Source organism: Hippocampus guttulatus, chromosome 8 (assembly GCF_054856545.1).
Source record: "Hippocampus guttulatus isolate MCC_2025c chromosome 8, RoL_Hgut_1.0, whole genome shotgun sequence".
NCBI classification, from domain to species: domain Eukaryota; kingdom Metazoa; phylum Chordata; class Actinopteri; order Syngnathiformes; family Syngnathidae; genus Hippocampus; species Hippocampus guttulatus.
The window spans coordinates 9,367,204-9,390,489 of NC_141268.1; the positions used below are offsets into that span (position 1 = coordinate 9,367,204).

The 23,286-nt window shown below is 42.2% G+C and overlaps 1 protein-coding gene across 1 annotated transcript; it reads right to left on the reverse strand.

Annotated features, from left to right (window-relative positions):
- Positions 1–447: 447 nt before the first annotated feature.
- On the reverse strand, positions 448–3,319 carry sp7 (Sp7 transcription factor). Its single transcript, XM_086117979.1, has 2 exons — positions 3,284–3,319; positions 448–1,950 (listed from the first exon to the last, which is right to left on the reverse strand). Exons 1-2 carry the CDS (start codon positions 3,317–3,319, stop codon positions 628–630), a joined length of 1,359 nt encoding a protein of 452 aa, XP_085974105.1. The 3' UTR covers positions 448–627.
- Positions 3,320–23,286: the final 19,967 nt, after the last annotated feature.

The following is a 23,286-nucleotide window of genomic DNA, read 5'->3' on the forward strand; positions in this document are numbered from 1 at the left end:
TATTTTTGTTTTGTTTTTTTGCATTTATTTATTTTTTAATACAATCAGATTTCAACGATGATGTGTGACCATATCAACCTAATCTGCACAGGCCATTTAGAATCCGTAGTGCTCGCCGATGTAACTCACCTCACTATAAGGGCAGTGAGTCTGTATTCTTTCTCAGATATCAAAGTCATCCTCGCAAGGCCAGCACACTGACCCACGATGAGCATTAACATTTTTCTGTTCTTTGACTGTTTGGTAGGAGCAAAACCTTGAGAATGAAATCACGTCGATGACAATCTTAACATATTATATCATAACGTAATAATCGGCACCTCTGGTGAGGATGATGTGTTTTATATGTTTTTGGCATATTAGTAGAGAAATATTGATTCGGAACTGTTCCAAATGATGTACATGGTGCAGTGTGACCTGTTATATTGCATTTCTTGAGAGTGTTGATCGGTTCCATAACTGCTACATGATAGCGGTGGTGTTAAGAGGCAGATTAAGTTGGGTGAGTCCCCACTGAAGGCCCAGGTACCAAATGCACGGCCTGCCAGTGCGCAGTGATTTATTGCATTGATGTCTTTGGAATGTAAAAAAAAAAAGAAAAGAAAAGAGCTGGATGAAGTCATGGATTCAGATCTCCAAAAGCCCACTGCTGTTCTCCACGCCGGTAGGCACCCCTGTCTTCTCATCTCCATTGACGATTGGCTCACCGGTGCCAGCGTTGATCTCGGCTGTCTCCTCGCTCCGGTGGTCCACGTCACCCTCGGAGCCCGCGGTTTTCCCCTGCAACGCTGAGTCGGCATGAGTCTTCTGGTGCTTGGAGAGGTGGTCGCTACGTGTGAAGCGCTTGTTACACAGCAAGCAGGTGAATTTCTTCTCCCGCGTGTGGGTGCGCACGTGGCGCTCCAGTTCGTCTGAGCGGGTGAAGCGTTTGCCGCAGAACAGCCAGTTGCACACGAAGGGCCTCTCGCCGGTGTGCCACCGCAGGTGGGCCTTGAGGTGGGATGCCTTGCCGTACACCTTCCCGCAGCCGGGGATGTGGCAGCTGTGCACCGGCTTCTTCCTGAGGGATGCGGCTGAGGCCCCCAGACGCTCCAGCTCCTGGCAGTTGGGGCAGTCGCACGAGGACCTTGTGGGAGTCGAACCTGTGCCGTAGCCCCCTGAGCCCCTCGCTGGCTTTATGCCCATCGGACTCTCCATTAGCCCTGCACTTTGCACTGGCTTGGGCTTGTACATGTCCTGGGGCAGCATGTGCTGGGACGGCTGGAGGAGATGTGAGGATGAGCCCAGTCCCACAGAAGGGTAGGGAGCCGGGTTCAAGGTGGTAAAATCGGTGCTGTAACTAGGCAGCTGTGGACTAAGGGAAGCCTGCGGCGCCACATGCTGCAGAGAGGCCTGGAGACCTCCGTCGGACTGAGGCTGGGTCGAGGACAGCCAGCTGGAGTTGGGATGGACGTCCCACCAAGAGGACGTGGCGTTAGCCGGGGCGGCCGTAATACCAGGATGGATGCCGGCTTTGTACCACGAGCCGTAAGAGTGCGTCATGTCCAACGAGGTGTAGACGCTGGTGAGGCAGTCGGCCGTAGTGTGGGTTTTGGACACTAACAGGGACGGGTCCTGGGAGACGGACGTTTGGAACGAGTGTGAGAAAGGATTGTAATCGGTCGCGTAGCCTCCTGTCGTAGGAGGGGGGCTTCCGGTCGGGGTGAGCAGTCCGCCGCCTCCGGCTGTGGTGAAGGAGCCGCTGTAGGAGTCCGCCAGGCCGCTGCCGTCGGCGGTGCGTCCGTTCTTGGCCGTCTGAAGGTCGGAGGTCATGTTGTAGGGCTTCTTTAGTGGAGTAGTGCCGCCGTTCTTACCGGGTGTCGCAGAGTCCCTCACTGGGCTGGTGCTGCCAAACTTGTTACAGGTAGCAGTTAACATAGCCAGAGGACTGGAGCCATAGCGCGCGTCTTCCTGGGGAGGAGGAACAACATGAGACTGTGTGTCTGACTCGTGCAGCTTCTGTCACTGTCAACTCTAATAGAAAACGCATGTCCTGACGCCACCGCTGGCTCTTCCTGTGCTTGCAAAGCGCTCAAGGCTATGGCAGGCGGCACATGTTTGTGCTTGTGGAGGTCACACGCTGCACCTTTAGTTTTTTTTTTTGCTTCATTTGTTGTTGTTGTAATTTTGGCTTAAAACTTTGTGTTTGTTTTGCAATAAAATGGAATGTGTGGTTTTGAATTACTAGCATATTCGAGCTAACCATTTAAATAAGGAATAAGATCAGCCCTGCCGTATACAAGCCCGCTGATGCTGCTGACTAGTCTTGCTGCTTTATGCATTCAGCTCTCCAAATATAGTATTGTGTAATACGGCTGGTGTTAATTTCACTCGCAACTTCTGATATAAAGACCAGGTATTTATTGATACATATATATAGTTTTTGTTACACACGGTGCTGCTGACTATTCTGGTTGCTGTCCACGTTCACATTTCCGTAAGTCATTAACACCAGTATCTGTTGTTGTTAATGTCACTCTCAAATTCTTATAGACTTATTTAAAGAGACGACGTGTATTTATTTATTTTGCTACATACGACACTGCTGACTACTTTTGTTGCTGTTCATATTGACTTCTCTGAATAAAGTTTAACACGCCTGCTGTTTAGTCGGCACATTTTATCTAAACGAATAGACTTTGGGGATACATGTATAGTTTTTAGCTAGGTACAACGCTGTTGACTATTCTTGCTGTTGTTCACATTCACTTCTCCATGAGTAGTGTTACATTGCTGGTGTTTATTTCATTCTCAAGTTCTTATAGACAGTCTATTGATAGATGTATAGTTTTTTCCCCCCGATGTACAACGCTGATGACTATTTTTGCAGCTGTTCATATTCACTTCTGATCATATCGTATTTATTCATGCGCAACAGCTTCAGCATATATTTATGTCATGTTTATTATTCATATACAGGCACCACAGATGACTGCTCATTCAGCCCAAACTCATTGCCTGATGTTGAAAACAGTTTGCACATACCGAAAATATTGGGTTGTTTGATATTGTGATTCTACTTTTCTGCTGCAAAACCAGACTTTCCCCACTATTTGTGTACTCCTCGAAAGTATAGTCATAATTCTCTCTTATGTATCATGCTGTTAATCCCCATGACAATAAATCGCTTTCGACTGTAGCTGAGAGTAGTAATAAAAGGAACATGGAAGCACTTCACTTCCTTTAAACTATCAGCAACATTGACATCAAATTGAAAAGGGACAAAAAGGCGCTCCATACTTACAATGAGATTTCCTACCTCCAGAATAGATGCGGCCATCCCTGAGAAACAAAATCCTAGAGCAAGCTGGTGGGGCAGCGGGAGAAGCGCAGCTCAGAGACCCGGGACAGTTAGGAAGAAGTTAGGCAGCAACGCGTGGAAGTGTTTTGAGTCTCTGGGAGCCCGGCCCCCCTAATTACAGGCTTGGGGCTCTCATGCAAGAGGCAGAGCTCGGGGTAGGGGATGAAGGGTAATGGACGCGGATTGGTGGATGCGAGTGCACAATCCCGCCTTCCCAAACACAGACGCATGAATGAGCTGCTCATCAATCACCACGTGGACATCCATTTCAGTAGATAGTCGGAAGGGTCCTTTACCTTGTATTATCCAGCACAATTCTCCCCATTAAGATGAATGACTGTTGTTTGGAGACATTTCACTGCAGGGGAGCAGAAAAATAGTGGAGTGGAAAGATCACCAAGGCTCATACACGCACACGCACACACACACACACACACAGAGTTATATGTGTGTGTGTGTGTATATACATTTATATAGTGTTTGACAATAGTTCATATACAAAAACACTCGACGGCCTGAGCTTGTGGCTTCGAGTCTCTAGATTTTATCATTCTTGTTTCAAGCGTTTTCTCTATTTTCAATGCTTTGATATGAGCGTCGACTGAGCGGCAAAGACAGGCAAGGAAAAATAAGATCAAGTCGTTAAAATAAGAAGGAGATGATCACATCACATAAACCCCATTTATAAGGTGTGGGGGGGGGGGTGACTGATGAAAAAAGGGAACAAATGACTAATGAACAGTTGTAAAGCTGAATCTGCAGCTCATGGAAATTTCTCTCTGGCTTTGTTGATAAAGAATAGTTTGCTCACGTCCCCAGGCAGCCTGTGTGCATCTTATCAGGCTGTTGTTGCTTGGACTTGTTTCACAACTAGAACAGTTAGGAAATATACATTCAGGCATCAAACAGTGATCACTGGGTCTTCCTGCCCCATGGTGAATCATGAAAATACAAAAAAACAAGACCAAAAAAATGTGTTTACACTCATCTATCTGTCTCGTAGTACGAGCCCAGGACTTTGGCATAAATGACTGCTTCAAACCTAAATATCAGGCATGACTTCTTGAAATATTTTGTGCATACTCTTAGAGCAGGGGTCACCAATGGGTGTTGCCCCCGGGCAGCAGGTAGCCCCCAAGGACCACATGAGTAGCCTGCAGGCCTGTCATATAAAAGGTGACCGGCAATTGGACATTGTGATTTTGTAGGAATGTTGTTGAACTAATCCTTTGAGAATGTAAACACTGGAAGAGACTGAAAGTCGATGGGCGCCCACTCCTTGTTTTTTCACGGTGAATAAGATAAGAAAAGATAAGAAAACCTTTATTAGTCTCGCAATGGAGAAATTCCAGATTCACAGCAGCAAAGTTATGAAAGGAAGAAGTAGAACAACAAAATATAGGAGCTGCTGGAAAGGCAGCCACTCACGCGAATGCTCGAAAAGATTATCAAACTTGGACGTCAAACTCCATCCACACAAGATGGAATTGAAAAAGCTTGGTAATGTAGTGTCACCAATCTATCTAGTGGTCTTGCTTCTGATTGGTGCTCATTTGGATGATTTTTTTTTTTAGTTGGAAGCCCTTGGATTTGCCCAAAATGACTGCTTAAATCCAAATGGCTTATTTCCTGTTCAATGTCAAGTGTGACTCCTTGAAACTTCAACATGCATTGTGTTACATTCGACACATCCTCCCAATTTTGTGTCAACAGCTGATTTTTTTATTTTCTTTCTAGGTTGTGCTACTGAGTGATTTTCTTTCTAGGGGTCATGTTTGATGTAAAATACATAGAATTACCACAGGATATCTACAACTTAACCCATGGCCGTCTGGAACAATATGGAACATTGACAGTACACAATTAAATATAAAAACAATACCAAAAAAAAGCATGTAAAAAGATACTGAAAATAAATAACTTCGTTTTTTCAGTGATGGTCAAAATAAGGTGTCAAACTCATATTCATTGCAGGCCACATTGTAGTCATGATTTCCCCGAATGGGCCATTATCTGAGAATTATAAACATGTAGCACTCCATGATGTTCTTGTATTTATATGCATGTCATTCTTATATATTTTTAGCAAGAAATTAAATTTGAAATCTCAGATCAAAGGAATATTCTCAGGACAACCAAATGTTAAGAAGGGATTTGGTGAAGAAAAAAAAAATGTCTGTAAAACGTGAAAGAAAAATGGCTATTTTTTACTTTTTTTTACCAGAATGAAAAGAGTGAATCCATTAACAAGAACCATGAAGTGGATCGACTTTATTTGCTTTGCTGAGCAACAACAAAAAAAAAAGATACGGCCTTCAGTTTGACACATTTGGTATTCAGTCTTAAATGTGTTTGGGAAGAGAACAAAGCATACTTGGTATATTTCGTCACCATCCATTAAAGTATGCTCTCAAAACGAAGTCACATTCTGCATTCTGCATGTTTTTTTTAATTTTCCATTAAAGTTCTTGTTGTTCATTTAATGTGTTTGAAGTGAGGACATGCATACAAGCATATTGTTATTTTCCCAGCTGAGAAGCTATGTTTGTTTGCCTTGTTTCATTCGTTGGTCAAGCAAACTGACAAAAAAAAAAAGAGAAAAAAACTCTCCACTTTGAGTCAGAAAGACAGATTCTCATCTCCGTCTTGTGGGCGTCTCATTTTTTCGTGAAGGCGAGCACAGAAGATTAAAATTGTTGTCAAAAATAAACATATAATTTCTGTCCTTATTTTCTCCTCAATTACAGGGCACGGTCAGAACTGGGCTTGTCGTCGGGGAGAGTCTGGCCCTCACAAGAACATAGCGGCTAAATTTGGGAGTCTGCTCTCCGGTTAACCTCCGTCGCTTTTATTTTCCCATTCCAAGAAGCGCTGCAAGTGGAAGAACAAAGGCAAGTGCTGTCTGTCAATCCGTCCGTCTACCCCAAGGATGTCCAAACGTTTTCCAAGGTGGACCAAATACAGAAAAATGGAAGAAAGTGGGGTCGGAAAGACTTATCCTTGTGTTTGTGAAACATGCTAAAACAAGTTCAGTGTGCTGGTCAAACATATGCGAAGCAGTTAATCATATTAATAGAAATTAAAAAACATTTTCTCATTTTCAGTAAATTTGAAAATAAAAAGTAAGTGGCCCCTGGTCTGCTGATCTGATACATTCGAAAAGCTTATCAAATCTTCCAATGCACTCTTGAGGGATTTTCATCCTCTGTCATTTGCCATGAGGCCTGCTACAGGTTGCAGCCATTAAACAAACTCTCCCCTCTCCTTAACGCCCCGTTAATGTTTAATGTTTTTACATACAAGTAAAAAATGACAGGGCAGGTGAGGCTAAAACGGCAAAGAACCACTTCGCCCTAGCTTTACAAGAGTCGCCGTGCTCTGAGTCTTTGGCGTGCTCTGCCTTTATAGCTGCCATCAAAACGAGGGTAAGCGAGAGGTGTAATTAAAGAAATGCGTAAAGCTCTTAACGGGCCTTTCAAAAGGCTTTTCCCTGCGCCTGTTCCAAGTTGCAGTTCAGTTTGGTGCTTTTTTTTTTCATAAGAGGAAATGCAGTGATGATATTTTGTATTGACAACTACCATTTCCTCCAGAATTAAAAGGTACTATGCTAATAATGCTGACATGACGGATTATCACCAAGTTAAAGTTGGAGGCCATCCCCATGAAACAACAACACACTGAGTCATTGAGAATATGTACCATGATTTCCGGACTATAAAACACACCTGATTAAAACTAGCAACAGCTAAATTTAGCCATAAAAACACACTTGCACATACAAGGGCTGCTTCCTGTTAATGGCCGCGAGTCTCCACGTTATAGTGTGGGATATTTGCAAAGAAAGAGGTCAGACAGATGGATGGATTTTTTAAAACATTTTTATTTACATTAAACACTCCCCCGAACCCCCATCCCCAAACAATGCTGGACGCAACCAGTTACACGGTGGCATCCCAGAAAGCTCTTGTTCTTTTTCTCAGTCACTCTTGTCACATGAGGCCAGTTCACCAAGGAGCTTCATCCCACAGCAGTCCACATAAGGCCGTGGTAGTGCAGCCTTTGGAAAGCCGTTTGTTACGTGATATGGGAGATGCAGGGTATGTCGCTCGATGGCTCGAACTGTTGTTTTCTGTGGCTAGCCATTAGCATCGTTCAACAGTAGCCGGCAATGGTGGGAGTCGGCCACCAAACAAACAACAGGGAGACAGGGGTCTGCAAAGATGGCTGTATTTATGGCACTTGTTCCCTCTGCTCATTCAGATCAACTCAAGATGCTGAGTCTCGCTCTACTCTATCTTCTATATTTGCACCTACACAGATGCATGAAAATTCAGTTTTTCATTGGTCACATGCCCCACATCGCCCACATTTCCCATTTGAACAGCAATATTTACATGTCATGATGCTCTCAAAAAAATTAATAGCATTTATTGCATTACCACACCCCCACAAATGCAAGGTAAGGACAGACCAACAAGATGCATTTTGGGCTGAGCAAAACTGAATGGGTACTCCGTGGTATAGAAAATGAATTAATGTGCCGTGATTGACTGGCAACCAGTGAAGAGTGGCCCCTGCATCTCGGTCAAGACAAATGTACTTTTACATTTATGTAAAACAATTTGGAGTCTTCAGTGAACCCAACATGCATGTTTTTGGAATGTAGAAGCAGGCTGGAGAAAACCCAAAGTGAACCTTGCAAACTCCACACAGAAGGGCTGGATTTGAGACTTGAACCCAGATTTTCAGAATTGCGAGACAAACGTCCTAACCACCGAATTGAGCGGTTTAGTTTCAACAAAACTGGTGAAAGGTTGTACAGAGGAGAATGTATTCCATTTTGCTCACCCTGAAATGCAAATTAGCCTCCCACCAGTTCTTCGTAATTCTCAATGCACCAGAAAGTCAGCAAACAAATGAAAGATAAATCACATAAATATGAAATTGGATTTTTCACATGCATTTGACTCTTAGATGTACTTTTTGACAATGACTACATATATCAGCCTTTATGTTGGTTATTCTTTTTTTTTTTTTTTAATTATCTTGACTTTTTGAGAGAACATTCCAGGGACTGCTCGCCAGCTCTGCGGGCATATAGACTTCCTTAGCAAGATCATCCAGCAGCCTTCTCCGAAATGCTCCCCCAGAGGTTTGGCACATTGATTTACATTGCAAGCTTGTTTCTAACGTGCTTCTCTGGAGTGGTGAATTGCGTCCGCTCTCCTCATCTTTCTCATCTGTGTATCCTTTGGTGTCATGGTGCCACCAACGTGTGCAGTGACTGATCGATGGAATATCTTGCCGTGAATCCAATCTCCTGTCAGGCCTAAGAAAATTAACAATGTTCATAATACTGCAACAGGGTGGTGGTGGGGCGGGGGGGGGGGGGGGGTGGAATCAAAAATGATTAGATGTGTTTGACTTCACTGCTTGATGGAAATGTGGTGAGAGGGAATCAGGGTCAGGGATAGACTTGCCTTGCAGTATGACTTTGTGCTATTTTTCCAGGCCGTGTGGTCAAAGATTGAGAGCGCTTGTCAACGGAAAATGAGAGCGAGTGAGAGAAATGTGTGTATTCGCGTGTGTGTGTGCGTGTGCGTGCGTTCATGTGATGGGGGCTGTATAGACGGACAGACTGGGGGTTGTGGGGTGAGACAGAGTGGTGAGTTCCATTTGTAGTTGCATCCATGCTGGCGATTTGCGGCTTCAGCACTGAGTCACGTTTGCCTCATTTTTGGGGATTCAGACATGAGAAGTGACGACGTGCTTTTTGATGAAAGAAAAAGGAAAACACCTGGCCAGCCCGAGTGCTCCGCTTCTCCCCTTCAGGGCAAAGATGGCGGTTTAGAGTAATGCGACCGCCAATAGACTGCAGCGTAACCAGTGGACAGAACATATTCAGTCAGCAGACATGGCGGCAAGCACGTAACGCTTCGGTGTCTGCAGCTTTTTCCGAATGGCACAATGCAAATCGGGAGACGACATCCATTAAGAAGTAGACTGAAATCCCCTTTGTGTGTTTCCAATGGTATCAAGTCTCACTTCTCCAGACTTAGGACAGGCATTGGAGTGAGGCCATGTCCACATGAACATGGGTATTTTTTTATGGATTCACTTTTTTCCTTTTTTGTCCTTGAACCGGGGTAACTTTTTTTTTTTTTTTAAACTCAGACATTTCATATTTTTAAGGAGACATCTCGTCAGAAGTGAGCAAAAGTACAGCCTGAGGGCCATATCCGGCCCTCACAGTGACCATGAAAATGTAAAATATGAGGTACTTTTATCCAGAAAATTGTATTTTTATTCTATGTGGACATTCATATAGGCAAGATCAGCAAGTAAGAGATTCAGGCAAGTATTTTTCTAAGAAACAGATGACCAAAAATGACAACAGTGATCCTAATATTTTCAAAATTTGTATTTCCTGCACGGTGGAGGGAAGAGGGCCGAGAGGATTTAGCTTGATAATACTGTGAACTATTAGGTTCACTATAAGTTATCACTGTTTCAAAATACATCACTGTTAACGATATTATACTTCCCACTGTCCCGTATTTGTGAGCCCTGACTAGGAACCGCTACAATGAGTTGGCGGTTGGTGTACAACATTAATATTATAATTTTAAGTGTAAAGATGTAATTTTAATGACTGCTTATAATTTTGTTTAAATGTTGTATTTCCTATTTATAACAAAACATACCATATCTACATGCATAGCAATTTATTGAAACAAGACAGTATGTTTTTTCTAAATACAAACTCCAAAGTGAGGTTAGCATGTTGGCTTGGCCCTCGGCAACCAATTTCTCATGTGGCCCCTTTGCCAACTTAATTGCCCATCTCTGCATTTCATGCTGGGGTTTTTTTTTCAACATTTTAAGTGGTTGTTGCAGTAAAATGTGTGTTATGCTTTCTTCAAAACGCAGAGTTTGATTTTCATCAACATAAGACCTGGCGTGGAGTTAGGCGTTTGCAACCAGACGAGCGGCGACTACATTAAGAAAAGCAGGCACGTTTGAAGACACTTAAAAGCATGGAGTATGTTTTCGCTCACGCAGGCCACATTTCATGACATTACAGGATTACATTTGTCAATTCAGTGTATGGACCCGTGTAAGAGACACATATAGCAGACATATAAATACATTTATTTACGTTGCACGTCTTACTTAGTTGCCGAAATGTCCGTGTTCCTGTCCGTGGATAAAACTATCAGAAACATTGAAGGAGTACTTGCATCCATTTTCTGTTACAGAAGTTAGACTAGACCAAGGGTTTGTCACTCGTCAATGGCAGGGCACTACGAATAACAAAAAAAAATCTTGACATACTTCTACAAAATTCTAGAGCGAATCCCGCTCACGTTCTTCCAGTCTGCAGCCTGGTCCCTGTACACACGTTACCGTCCCGGCCTGTAATCTGGGCTTGTCGTCGGTGTCACTTAGACCTCCGGCCACCTAAATGACCCCCAGTGGGCATCAATTGCTCAGGGTGCGGCAATGAGAGTCTCCTTTACTACTGCATCTCTTCATCTGGACTATGTTAAATGACTGTGTCCGGGCAGGTATATTTTGGATTGGATTTCTGGCTACTTTTGGTCGATGAATGAATGAGTGACTTGTGTTTTATACCATCCACTTGGCTTCTCCTTGTGTAATATTTTTACATGGCAGAAATATTATACCCCAGCAATTGTCTAAACAATCAAACTGTAACAGCCTTGTTTAAGTAAAAGAAAACAAACCCAAAAATGGAAAGCCTGAACCTTACAGCAGCAGCAGAGGCTCGGTGCCATACATCTTCCCAATGAATGTGCGAGCCAACTATAACATAATAATAAAATGAAAAGCGTTTTCTTGAGAAATAATGTATGAGCGTGTCAGTTTATCAAAGCGGTTTACACGTACTGCAGACCCATTGAGGCACTAACTCAGCCTGTGTGGAACCTCACGCCATTTGCATTGGAGGCGAGAAGGGTATTGCCGTATACAGTAAAGCTGCTGCTAGGGACCAAGCATTCATCAACCATTTTCTGAACCGTGAACACTTTTTTCATCTAATTGCATATTTTAGTATTATAAACCCCAAATCTACCCCAAAATACTTTCATATCATTTCAAACTCATCTTGCATTACCTTATTGCTATTGCCTTCCTCAAAATACTTAGCGTGACATTCTGTCTGACCAAAAATGATTGACCAAAAGCTGTTAGTGAGGCTCCATAGAAAAAAAAAAAACATGAATAGATGGATTTGTGGATTGGTAGACAAGGACTCTGAAAATTACTCCTCCCCCGACCATTGCAATTTTTTTGGGGCGTAGAATGGTAGACCTAAAACTATGATGTGGCACAAAACTTGCTGTTATGATCACAATTCAATTCAAATACATTACTGGAAGAGAACAACAGGCCAAACAACACTGATTATGTTTTGCAGACTATGAGAGAGGTAACCCTGCACACACTTTTCAAAAGTCTCTCTAGTGGGTTTGAGACCCACAAATAGCAAAATGACAGTCATTGTTCCCTTCGACAGTAAACTTGGTGGGCTGCACTCGCTAAGCCAGACACACAAGAAAACCGCTACATGAGTAGTCAGTGCAGCTTGTGAAGATGAGTGCGGTGGGGTCCCGTGGGCGACAATAACTCATCTGTGAGTTAAGCGAGAGAGACACGCGTATGATTCCTTGTCTTAATATGTGTCATGATAGAATTGCACCTCATCATACGACGAGGCATTTTCATTCACTCATTTGGTATTACCGTACATTGGTATAAATAGAGCAGAGTAAGTCTATCCATGGAAAAATGCAGTTTTTAACAGTGTTACCACACACAATAAAGACTAAAAAGAAACATCAAAGGTCCAAAATGATTTATGTGCATACATCTGTCAATGAGTCATATTATTCATTTTTTCTCCACAATTATTTTAGCGTGGGTACGAGTGTGACATGCTTTTGCCAAAACATGACACGGATGACCATTTACTGGACAATTTTCACAATATTTTGTGAGCCTGAAGAAATCAGCCTGTTTTGATGGGGCTGTTCTGTCACATGTAAATTAGTCCCTGCTTATCCGCATCCTACTGCGCAGACAACTGCGAGCATGCCTTTTGTGAACTATGAAGACAATAAAAACATCCATTGCATTTTCACTTGTTGAGACACTACTACATGAGCAAGCTGCCAAATTTGACATGAATCCGTGTATGTGGCGCATGCAACTGGCATCACCAAATACCAAAACCGTCTCACCATGAACTTTGCAAGCTGCAACTCTGCTGACCTTCTGCCTTTGACAGTATTGTTTCCGTGTAGTCCGCCCAGAGCCTAATGTAGCTTCTAAGTCATGGCAGGGGCGGGGTGGACTCAGTAGGGCAGGAGGTATTATTTAAACTAGCCACAATTTTACATCACATTCGGGCGAAATTCAGAGCAGAATATTTTTAGGCTGATAACAAAAGATTTACTTGGTTGTTTAATTTCCCATTTGATTGGTGGGCGGGCACTCCATTCACCCACCTATTTCTATCCAAGCAATTCAAAAGGACATTTTCCACAATATGTAGACAACCCCCCCCCCCCCCCCCCCTAGTCCTGGCATCATGGTATATCCTTACATAGCATCTTCTGATACTACGTCCAAAGGTGGAAAATTCTGACTGTGTGCCTCTCGTTTTGTGTCAGTGCCGTTTATCCCAAACAGGAATAAAGGCACAAAAATGTTTTTTTTTTTTACAGCAGGGGTTGGGGAGGTGGGTGGGAGTGGGGGTGGGGGGGGGGGGGGGGGGGTGGCGGTAGCTGCACCTTCCCCTCTTGTCTAACAGCTTCTTATATATTTAGTCAGTGCCCCCAGACCCTGACAGCAGCTGCTGCTGAGGTTTGGGTGGGAGCTCATTACTCCGCGGTGGAGCCTAGCCAAAAGTCAGGGAGGCTTTCTTTTTTTGGGCTGCTTGATTTCATATGGGTAAATCTTAGCGCTATATGCGCTGTGATCTGTTCCATGTGTGAAGCGTGTGCCACCGGCAGTCATCTTTACCGCCCCACATCCCCCCTCCCCAATTTAACTCAAATTAACTTCCGTTTTTGGAATCCTGGATGCACCGAAACAGCCCAATTGGTTAAAAGGCCTCACTTTTCTTTCTTTTTTTTTCTTGACATTTATCCTCTCACTTGTCAAAAGACTGACGCTTGTGGAAGACTTGCTCCCATCGTCAAAAGGAGAAATACTATGAAAGAATCATGAGTCTTGACTTTGGCCTTCCAGTGTGGAGTTTGCGTGTTCTCCACATGCTTGTGCGGGTTTTCTCCGACATCATCCTTCATTGTGAGCTATCAATTAATGTGAAGACCATTCAGACATTTGAAATCTATTTGTTAAATCAGTGGTTCTCAAACTTGTTACACCAGGCACCTCCTGCCTCAAGACTTAGCCCTCTCAATTACCACCATGACCAACATTAAAATACAGCAACGCAAAAGGCAACAGTGTTAATTAAAAGCAAGACAGTGGTTTTATTCCTAAAAGAGTGTACCTTTAATGTAATTCTAATAAATTTCTAGAGAACAAGGGGTAGGACTAGATACGTTTTACTACTTCTTCCTACTCCCTTTGAGCATCTAAACTGTACTGAACCAAGACATGTATTCATACTTTTTCTTTGATTTTGTTGTTTATGTCTCTCATCAAGGTCAAGGTCAGGTTGTTTATGTCTCTCATGTTGTGTTTATACTGTACGTCCAATAAAATGATCAATCAAATTAATCAATCAACCAAAACTGTAAGCGGCTGCACATTATGTAGTTTGAACAGAAACTTATGAGGAACTTATAAAATATTCAATTAAAATGTACTACTGATAAGAGAAATAAAAATTGTACCTAAAAACGTTTCTAAACATACCAAATGCAAATGTAATGTGCTGTACTAAAATGTTCAATACAACTGAACTTTACTAAAAAAAAAGACATGCTGTACTTAAAGTACAAAAGAGTCAACAATGTAGTACCCTGGTCATGTGAAAAGGCAAAATGCACAGCTACAAGATTTATTCTAATATTCCTTCAACTGGAGTGAAGGGCGTTTCCCTCCAGCAGGCGCACCTGTTCCGCGTTTCCCCATGAAGCCTTGCCAAGTTTAAGGACTGCCAAGTTGCCAAGTCTCTGTCGGGTTGTTGACCTAGCTTGCTCATGTTCATAGTCGCGCTTGCCCGTTTAGATTCCGGATTTCGAAGTATTTTTGTTAAAAAGCTTTTTGCTGGGATTGATTGCACGTTTCTGGGCTCTTGCTACTTTGTTTGTGTATTTTTGGGTTTTGCTCTTACCTTGCCTTTTTTGCAAGCGCTTTCTGTCCATGTTTTTTTTTCCTGGCTTTTTGTCACCAGTATTTTCTGTTTGCACTTTGTCGGATCGCCGTTTTCCATCAATATTCCTGTTACAGATTGTATTTGTGTCTGCGTTTGTGGGATCCTGTCACCATTCAGTTCATCCACATTTCATTTGTATTTATTTCAGTGACTCTTTCGTATACAAGTACCGGTACTATTAGATACAGCCCACATCCCACTCGTAGTGCATGACATGCAGTGAACTTACTTGAAAAGCTTTTGTGGGGGGCGTCATTTCTAACAGCATACCGTCCATTTAATACAATGGAAAATTTGAACTGTTGTGGGAATGAAAAGGGAAGTCTGAAAGGCACGTTACGATGATACGGACACTCTCATTTGTTTGATTTTGATGGAAGAATGTCACAGTCCTTGAATTAAGTCTGTTATAAGTTGTGGGGAAAAAATGGCATCAATTGCCTCCTTTTACTCCTCATGGCTGTGCTGCGAATATTTCAACACTGTGGTCCACAGCTCTCAAGACAAAAAAAAATATGCCCGTCCCCCAAGCGGCTTTTGCGTTCATTGAGGATCTTTCAGAGCTTCACACTCGATGCCTTCTTGCACCCACAATCGTGTGGTTTGGTGAGGTCTTCGGGGAGCTGTCGTTTATTTATCAGAGACATATTGAGCTGGCGGCGCGAGGGGATCTTCAAGCGCATCAAGTCTCCTCGTCTGCAGGAGTCGGGTGACGGAGAGTATCGGATGTCCCCGTCTTTTATTGAGTGATTGGGTGCAACCCAAGTGAAGTGTGCTTGATTTGTATTTCCTTTTGAGGAGAGGGGACTGATGTGTGGGCACTTCCTGGTCAAGATGAGAAAAGGGGATCAAGATGAACAAAAATTGGAGAGGCTGTCAAGTTCAAGAAGCTCAGATTGTGGGCGAAAAAAAAGACAAGGCGGGTGGAGTAAGAGCACAGTCGTGAAATAGAAATGGTCTTATAAGCAAGGTAAAATAAGCAGGAGGACTTTTATTACTTATAACCTGAAACCCCAAAAATCAAAACAAACACAAAAAAGGCCAAGCCTTCGCCATATGTGTGTGGAAGAGGAAGCCTGACTTCTTTTTGTCAGACCACCCAGTGCTCCTGCCCACATGCTGCCTCCTTAAATGAGACTGTGCAGGACCCAACATGGCATGCTTCACAAGATCCCCAAAATGAATCCTTTGCAATCGTGCCGTTCTTTCAGAACGGTGAGAAACAAGCAAAACGGCTCGTGTAAACAGTTGCATTTTGAAAGAACTTGTCTTTATTTCAAGACAATGGCACATGGTAGTGCAAAAGATGTTTTGATTGGACGCTGCTCCGATACCAGTATTGTTGAGATCAATACTTTTAATACTCAAATTGTGTCCATCAAAAATCTGAATGGATTTTCATCAATTTTATGTCTTCTTGTGATAGCCCCCCAGTAGATTATTAATTTCATAATGTGTAAAAAAAAAAAGTTTTAATAAATATCATCATACTATTTTTTGATGAGAAATAATATTGCCAGCGGTAATTTTTATTACATTCCTCTGAAGTTCGAATAATTTAAATCGTCTTTTTTTTTTAAGTGCCTCAAATGTTCAGAATCTACAATGCACATTGCAGTTTGTATATTTACAGACAAGAAATACAGTAACATCCATTACAAAATGTCTTCTCCTTATTACTTTTCTCTCTATCGATCCATCGTGCTATCTATCCATCCAGCTGTCAAGCTGTCTATCTATCCAGCTAATGAGCTATTGATAGATCTATCTACTTCCCTTCCTACATACCCACCGAACTTCCCGTCTCATCTATTAGGGATGCAGGTGAGCAGAATCTTATTTCAGTTGTCAGTGCAAGACGTCAAGTGAAGATACAATTTACACACACACACACAAAAAAAGGAAAATGTTTAGTCTTCATTGAACCTTTTTCGACATGTGGGCAGAAGTTGGAGTACCCAGAGAAAACCCACACCAAGATTTGAACCCTGAACCTCTTGACATTGATGAGGGTCATGCAAGAAGTTGTATTTATTGTGTTTTTTTTTTTTAAACTCAAGCACCTATCCTGGACAAAAATGCCCGTTGCTCTCTACAGATGCATTGGCCTCACAATAGCTCATGGTCTCTTTTCTTCCTCCTCTTTCAGCCAGACAAAATGGTGCTGCTCATACTGCAGTTATAACGGTTGACGCTAATGTGAGCGCTGGTGTCTGCACTCGTTGCAGCACGTTTTGCACAAAGCTGATGATACTATTGCACAATTTGAACATGTCTATGCTCTTCTCCACGTGAATATAAAACTGAATAAAATGAATACATTCATTGAGAGGGATTTTTTTTTTTGACGCACTGTAGTTTCGACAATGAACGATTAAAAATGAATGCTAAATGCCCTATTTAAAATAGTTTTCACGCTAAAAACGGTGGTGTGTAGGATAGGAACAATTTGTCTGCGTTGGCTGAGTCAACCGGAGTGCAAATGTCGAAATCTTCCCCAAAGCTCTTTGGTGCTTTGAGTGAAAATAAAGAAAGAAAGCGTCCTTCCCCTTGCTAGCCCGAAGCCACAGCATGTGGTCTACTCTGGTGCTGCGCTAAAAATGGAAGTCGGGCGGCCTCGGGTGAAACCCAGAACAGCCTCTACCGTAATGGCCCCGCGTGGGTGTGGCCCCTCGTAGATGGCTTTTGAGGGGGCCCCACCCGGACGCCCGCACCCCTTGCCAGCGCCCAAGGGCTCCAGGCTGCCTGACCAGAGACACCGCGATGCGGCCCACGCTGAATCCGGGCTGAGGCCGGGCCAGGGTGGGTTGGGCTTAGGTCAACGCCGCGCTGTTGTCGAAAGGGCTTTCAACGTCTGTGCACTAGGTCCCTTCGCTCCTGCCCTCTGCTGGGGTCACAGGGCAGAAAGAAGGATACAACGAAATATTGCAGATCCAATTATAATGCAACATACTGACTCAAGGACAACTTCAAAATTATTAAAACATTTCCATTGGTCGTGTTAGAAGTATTTGTAAAGGTATTATAGTTTTCACAATATATTCATGACAGCTGGCTTAACCCTTTCATGCAACCTGATCACCCGATAAACTGTCCTGTATAGTAACCGCTGTCCCTGAAATGGTTAAGTTTGCAATATGAAACCAAAACATTCGGATTCATTATTTCTTATTAATTATGAATATTATTTCTCATTTATTTATTCACGAAAGATGACAAAGACTTTAATAGAAGTCAAACCTAACGAACCCTTTCCAAAAAATTTAAAACGGCACTTAAAAAAAATGACACACTCCGACGTTTTCTACATTTTCCAAGTTTTCTCAATTTTCTTCGACCGCCTCCTTTTCAAACATGTGTAATCAACTTCATTTCATTTTATTTTTTTGATTTTAATTGTGTTTGTTTTGTTTTGATTTTTCTCTTTACGTTCAAAAGAAAGTTTGGATTCAAATGACCACATGTGACGTTCCATTTCTGAGCGTGATGATCGCATAAATAAAATAAACTAAATACATAACATTTAAATTCATCCGTAAAATTAAATACATGACAAGTCAACAAATGCATATACCGGTAAATAAATGAATAAATATCACACATTGAATTAAATGTGCAAAATACAAAATAACCAAATAAATCATCAAAATTCCACAAAACAATAAGCATAACATTTGATAGTTGACTTATTAGTATGCCTATTAAAAAAAAAAAGAATTTAAGACAAATCCTGCATTGGATGCATATTTATCACAGACTTTTTTTTTTTTTTTTTAATCATTGACCCCAACCCACAAGTGCATGTCAGACGCACTAAAGCAAGGTACTCAATCTATCAAAATTCACAACTTGGATTATACTGTTGTACTCTGCCGGTCCATCTTGTGACTCAAAAACACCCACTGTCCACTAAGGAGACTGCATTCAGTATATTGCTGTACTTTGTACATTTAAAAGCACTTAGATAATTAATGCTGATGGTCTTAAAGCCGTTTAGAATGATTCCCAGACATGATGGTCAATCTGGTCTGTTTCCAGTCAGTGGAGAAGCCGAGGAGCTGGATGGTGCTCCTGTCACTCTTGAGTCAAGCACCAAATCTTCTGATCGCTTCGCCTTTTCACACCCGCCGACCACGATAGGCGTGCGTGTGCAATTCCTCACCGTGTGGGTTAACTTCTTCATGTAAAATGTGCACATGTGATAATAATGCAGCCTGAGAGCAATAGTAAACGATACGGCTAAAAAGGCAGGCAGTCACCTTCTGGTTCGAATCAGCGGGGGAGAAAAGGGCTCCGAGGGGGTTTACTTTTGGATAGGTTGGCTTTTATTGCTTCTCCCCTTTGGTTCGGGCCTGTTTGTGGAAGTGTGGCTGGCGGTCAGCTCTTCAGCTGGCAGCGCGGCGGCGTTTAATTGCCCTTTGTTGTGGCGGGCGGGTTGGGGTTGGGGCTGAGGGGGAGAAGGAGGCCCTGTGGCCTTCCCTGCACAATGGGGCTTCGGCCTGCCAACTCACACGCACTCAACGCACACATGCACCGTCTGTGCACCGACACGCTGCTTGAAATTCATCACCATTTATTAACAGTGTCAAAATGTAAGACATAATTCCTGTCATTTGAAAGTCACTAGTAGCACACATGGACAAAATTATTGGTGTAGCCTTTCGTTTGTGAGAGAAAAACCCGCAATGGTCATTGAATAACTTGAAACTGACAAATGTAATCACAATTCAAACTGGGCCCTCATTTTTCCTCATATAAAGAATCCTCCAAATGATCGTCAAACTTTGACACCCACACACATTAGGTGGCAAAGGCAAAAAAGATGGAATTGCCCATCTGGCGAGGCTACCTGCTTCCAAGTGGGGCTCATTTGGGCAAATTCCCAAGTTGGAGTTTGTAAAATACACACCCTGGAATTTGCGCAAAATGGCTGCTTTGAGCCATAATAGCCGACTTCCCAATCAATTTCAGGCAAGTGTCCTTGAGACTTTTTTATGATTCCTGTCATGATAGACATGTTGACCGAATTACATGTTGATTGGTGAAACTGGTATTGGTGGCTAATTTTTCCTCACCTTCAATGGTGTGCAGTCATGTGAATTTTTTTTTGGGGGGGGGGGGGTTTAGGAACCCTAAAAATTCATTTCCACCGAGACATGCACTTTTGTAAAAACTGGTGAGTTTTTGGGTGCATTTTTGGGTGCAAATGGCAAATTCTTTTTTTTTTAATTTAGTTTTTTTTGTAAGAAAAAGAATGATAACCACAGTGATAATTAGAAAAATGCAGAAATGTAGTAGTCAGTGACATATGTTTGAAGCTGTCAGTTTTGGAGTCCTAGTCCTGTTGCAAGACCCATGATCTGTGTCTCAGAGCAACTTTTATGATGGTAAGATCATTTCTCTCCAGAATACAAAGCATCCCGAGAACACTATTGGGACCAAGATTTCTGTTGTTCACATCACTCCAGAATTCCCTGATAGTCTTGTTGAGATTTCACTGTACCCTCCAAAAAGTCAAGACGTCGGTTTTAGAAAAGTAGCCCCAGATTATCATCAAACCTCCTCCTTGTTCCCCAAAACAACAAATTACAAATATTTTTTGACCTAACGGGCAAAAAATAACTTTTTTTTTTTTTTAAGTACCGGTAGCCGGACATATCTGACTTATTCACATGCCAAGTTGACATCGCATCCATTCCATAGTGCCGTGATAATGACTGAGTCTCTCGTTCAATAACCGGGTCCAAACAAGCCAGCCGATGATAATTCCAGTCACACGCAGCAAGACTGAGGAAAAAAAAGCCAGAAAAGACTGTGCTTGGGATGTAGTAGTGTGTACAGCAAAAAGCTTACTGGTCTTGGCAGACAGCAGTGTTGGGGAAAAATGATAAATGTATGTATAATTATAATCTATATATAATAATAAGGGATGGGATGAGAGTAAACAGAAGCTACACGCTTTGTGTGTTGGTGCTGTTTTGTCAAGGGCCAAAGCCTATCATTATCGCATTTGTGAGGAACAGTTGCTGAATAATGGGTCGCGTGTGTGTTTGGAGGGGTAATGCATCACAGTGATTGGGTCCCTCCCAGTGTATATGTCTCTGCGTGCACAAGGGAGAATCCTGACAGCATTCCTCTTTTATGCCTTTTATTAATGTGGTGACATGTGAACAGTGACTCTTTCCATAAGTGGACTAGGACTGCAAACAATTTTTGTAATATTAAAAAAATATACAGTATATATATATATACAAAAGAATTTGCTTCAAAATGTTTTTTTTTGGTTTGAAAATCCCTTTCTTGATTGAATGAAAATTAACATTTTGGGAGGGAAAAGAACTTTTTTAATGATGTTTGGTGGGCAAAATTTGTCTTTTTTCCTTTTTTTTGTTTCAAAAATGTGATTGCGCAATGACATTTTTTCTTGAAAAATATGTTTTAAAAAAAACACACACAACTTGTTGTCATTATCTTTATGTGCTCCCAAAAAACATGACCCTTTTTCACTGCAGAACATGGAATTGTGGCTGTTTTTATTCAAATAAGAATAATAATTTTTTAAAAATCTTTACAAATATAACTGAAAAATGCAACTTTTCATCATGAAAAATTACTTTTTCAAAAATCATGACTTCCTTTAAAAATGTTTATCTTTAAAATAGTAAGACGTGTTTGAAAATGACTTAAAAATACATTTTTCTGAAGATGATCAAGTTTGCCTTTTGTGAATGTTTTTTTCAATAAACAGTTTTTTTTAAAGGACACAAAGGAAATAACGTTTTGTCTCTCTTTAAGATATGTCAAAACATTACAACCATATTCCTGTACTTATTTTTTTCATCAATATGACCCCATTACTAGAGGTAGCACTGTATGTTTTTGATGAGAGTTTTGAGTCTTAAAATTGTTTAAAACATTTGAGATTGTACCACACAGTATTTTTGGACCACTTTTTACGGAGAGACATTATACCAGCAAGGGTGTTTTCTCTCCACATGTGTCTTTTGACCAATTTTTACCTTCATGTTTACCAGCTTCGCATGTCCAAACCCAACTGTGTCTTTGCATTGTTGACTTTTCCCCGCATCCACTACACATGTGTTTACACAGCGCACTCCCCCCGATTCTTTCTTCTGCTCCTCCGTCACGGTGGCTTTTGTGCTCACTTTGTGGTGAGATTTGTATATTCCTTGTGTGATTGACTCCACAACTGGAGAAATATGGCGATCTTCTTCTTGTTTTCCACTGATTCACTTACTGTAAAAGTGTTCCCCCAGCCCGCAATCGCTGATGAGTCAGTGCACGCAGGCACGTAAACACAACAAAGCACAAAGTCTGGGAATATGTTTACATATGCAGCACGGTGTGTGTGTGTGTGTGTGTGTGTGTGTGTGTGTGTGTGTGTGTGTGTGTGTGCGTGTGTGTGCACTCGCATGTGGGTGTGTGTCTGCTCTTGATATCTGTCATCCCCACTGGTGTGTGTGTGTGTGTGTGTGTGTGCGCGCGCGCATGTGGGTGTCATGTGGGTGTGTGTCTGCTGCTGATATCTGTCCTCTTGCCTGGTTTGTGTGTGTGTGTGTGTGTGTGTGTGTGTGTGTGTGTGTGTGTGTGTGTGTGTGTGTCTGCTCCTGATATCTGTCCTCCCCCTGGTTTGTGTGCGTGTGTGTGTGGATGTGTGCGGAAAAGAAACCCAACGCTGGGCCGCTGCGAGTTTCTGGAAATGAAAATGGAAACTGGCACCAATTAGGGAAACCAATAAAGTAACCTCAGTTCTATACATTTGCCAAGTGGTGAAGGGGATTGAGACTGGAAAAGGCTTCAGTTACATTCAGGCTGGAGTAAACGTACAGATAACATCAGACAGTTGTGTTGTTGTTTTTTGGGGGGGTGGGGGTTATTTTGGTTTTACTCTTAAGCATGCGCTATTGTCCTCTTGGACCCTACAAAAGCTGGACATGGTGTAGACACAATTTGAGAACATGTTCTGATCCGGTTTAACACAACTGTGACCCCTGCCCTGAGAATACCACTAAATGGTGCTACATTCATCTGTAAAATGTTCATGCACTGGACATTTTATTAGGTATACCTACGCGGCAAGATACTGAGAGTTGGTTCAAAGATTTTGCTACATGAGAATGTAATAGGTTAGGTTTTAGGATAATGAGTTGTCAACCACACTACAACCACAGCAATAATTGCTAAAGGGCACATGCATTAACGCTTCCCACATATGTGCTTATTTTTATTTAATAAAAAAAAAAAAACAAGGATCAAGAATGACAGCACTCTTGCTTCATTTCTCATGCAGATGAGCCACTGCTCACCTCGCACAGCCCTCTACTGCATGGCCAATTACAAGTTTGGCTGCTGCTATCATGACGTCTGGGAGCGTCGGTACCTGTTGAGCAAGTGCAAACAGAAGACACTTAAAGCATGGGGTTTTCTCTCTCGGAGGCAGCACTTCATCAACCAAGCTGCTAAAATACTCTTGCCAATTTTTGTGCGGCTCCATATATAGGGCATAGTTGACCTTGATAAAATGCAACTTTTTTTCCTCCAAAAATAC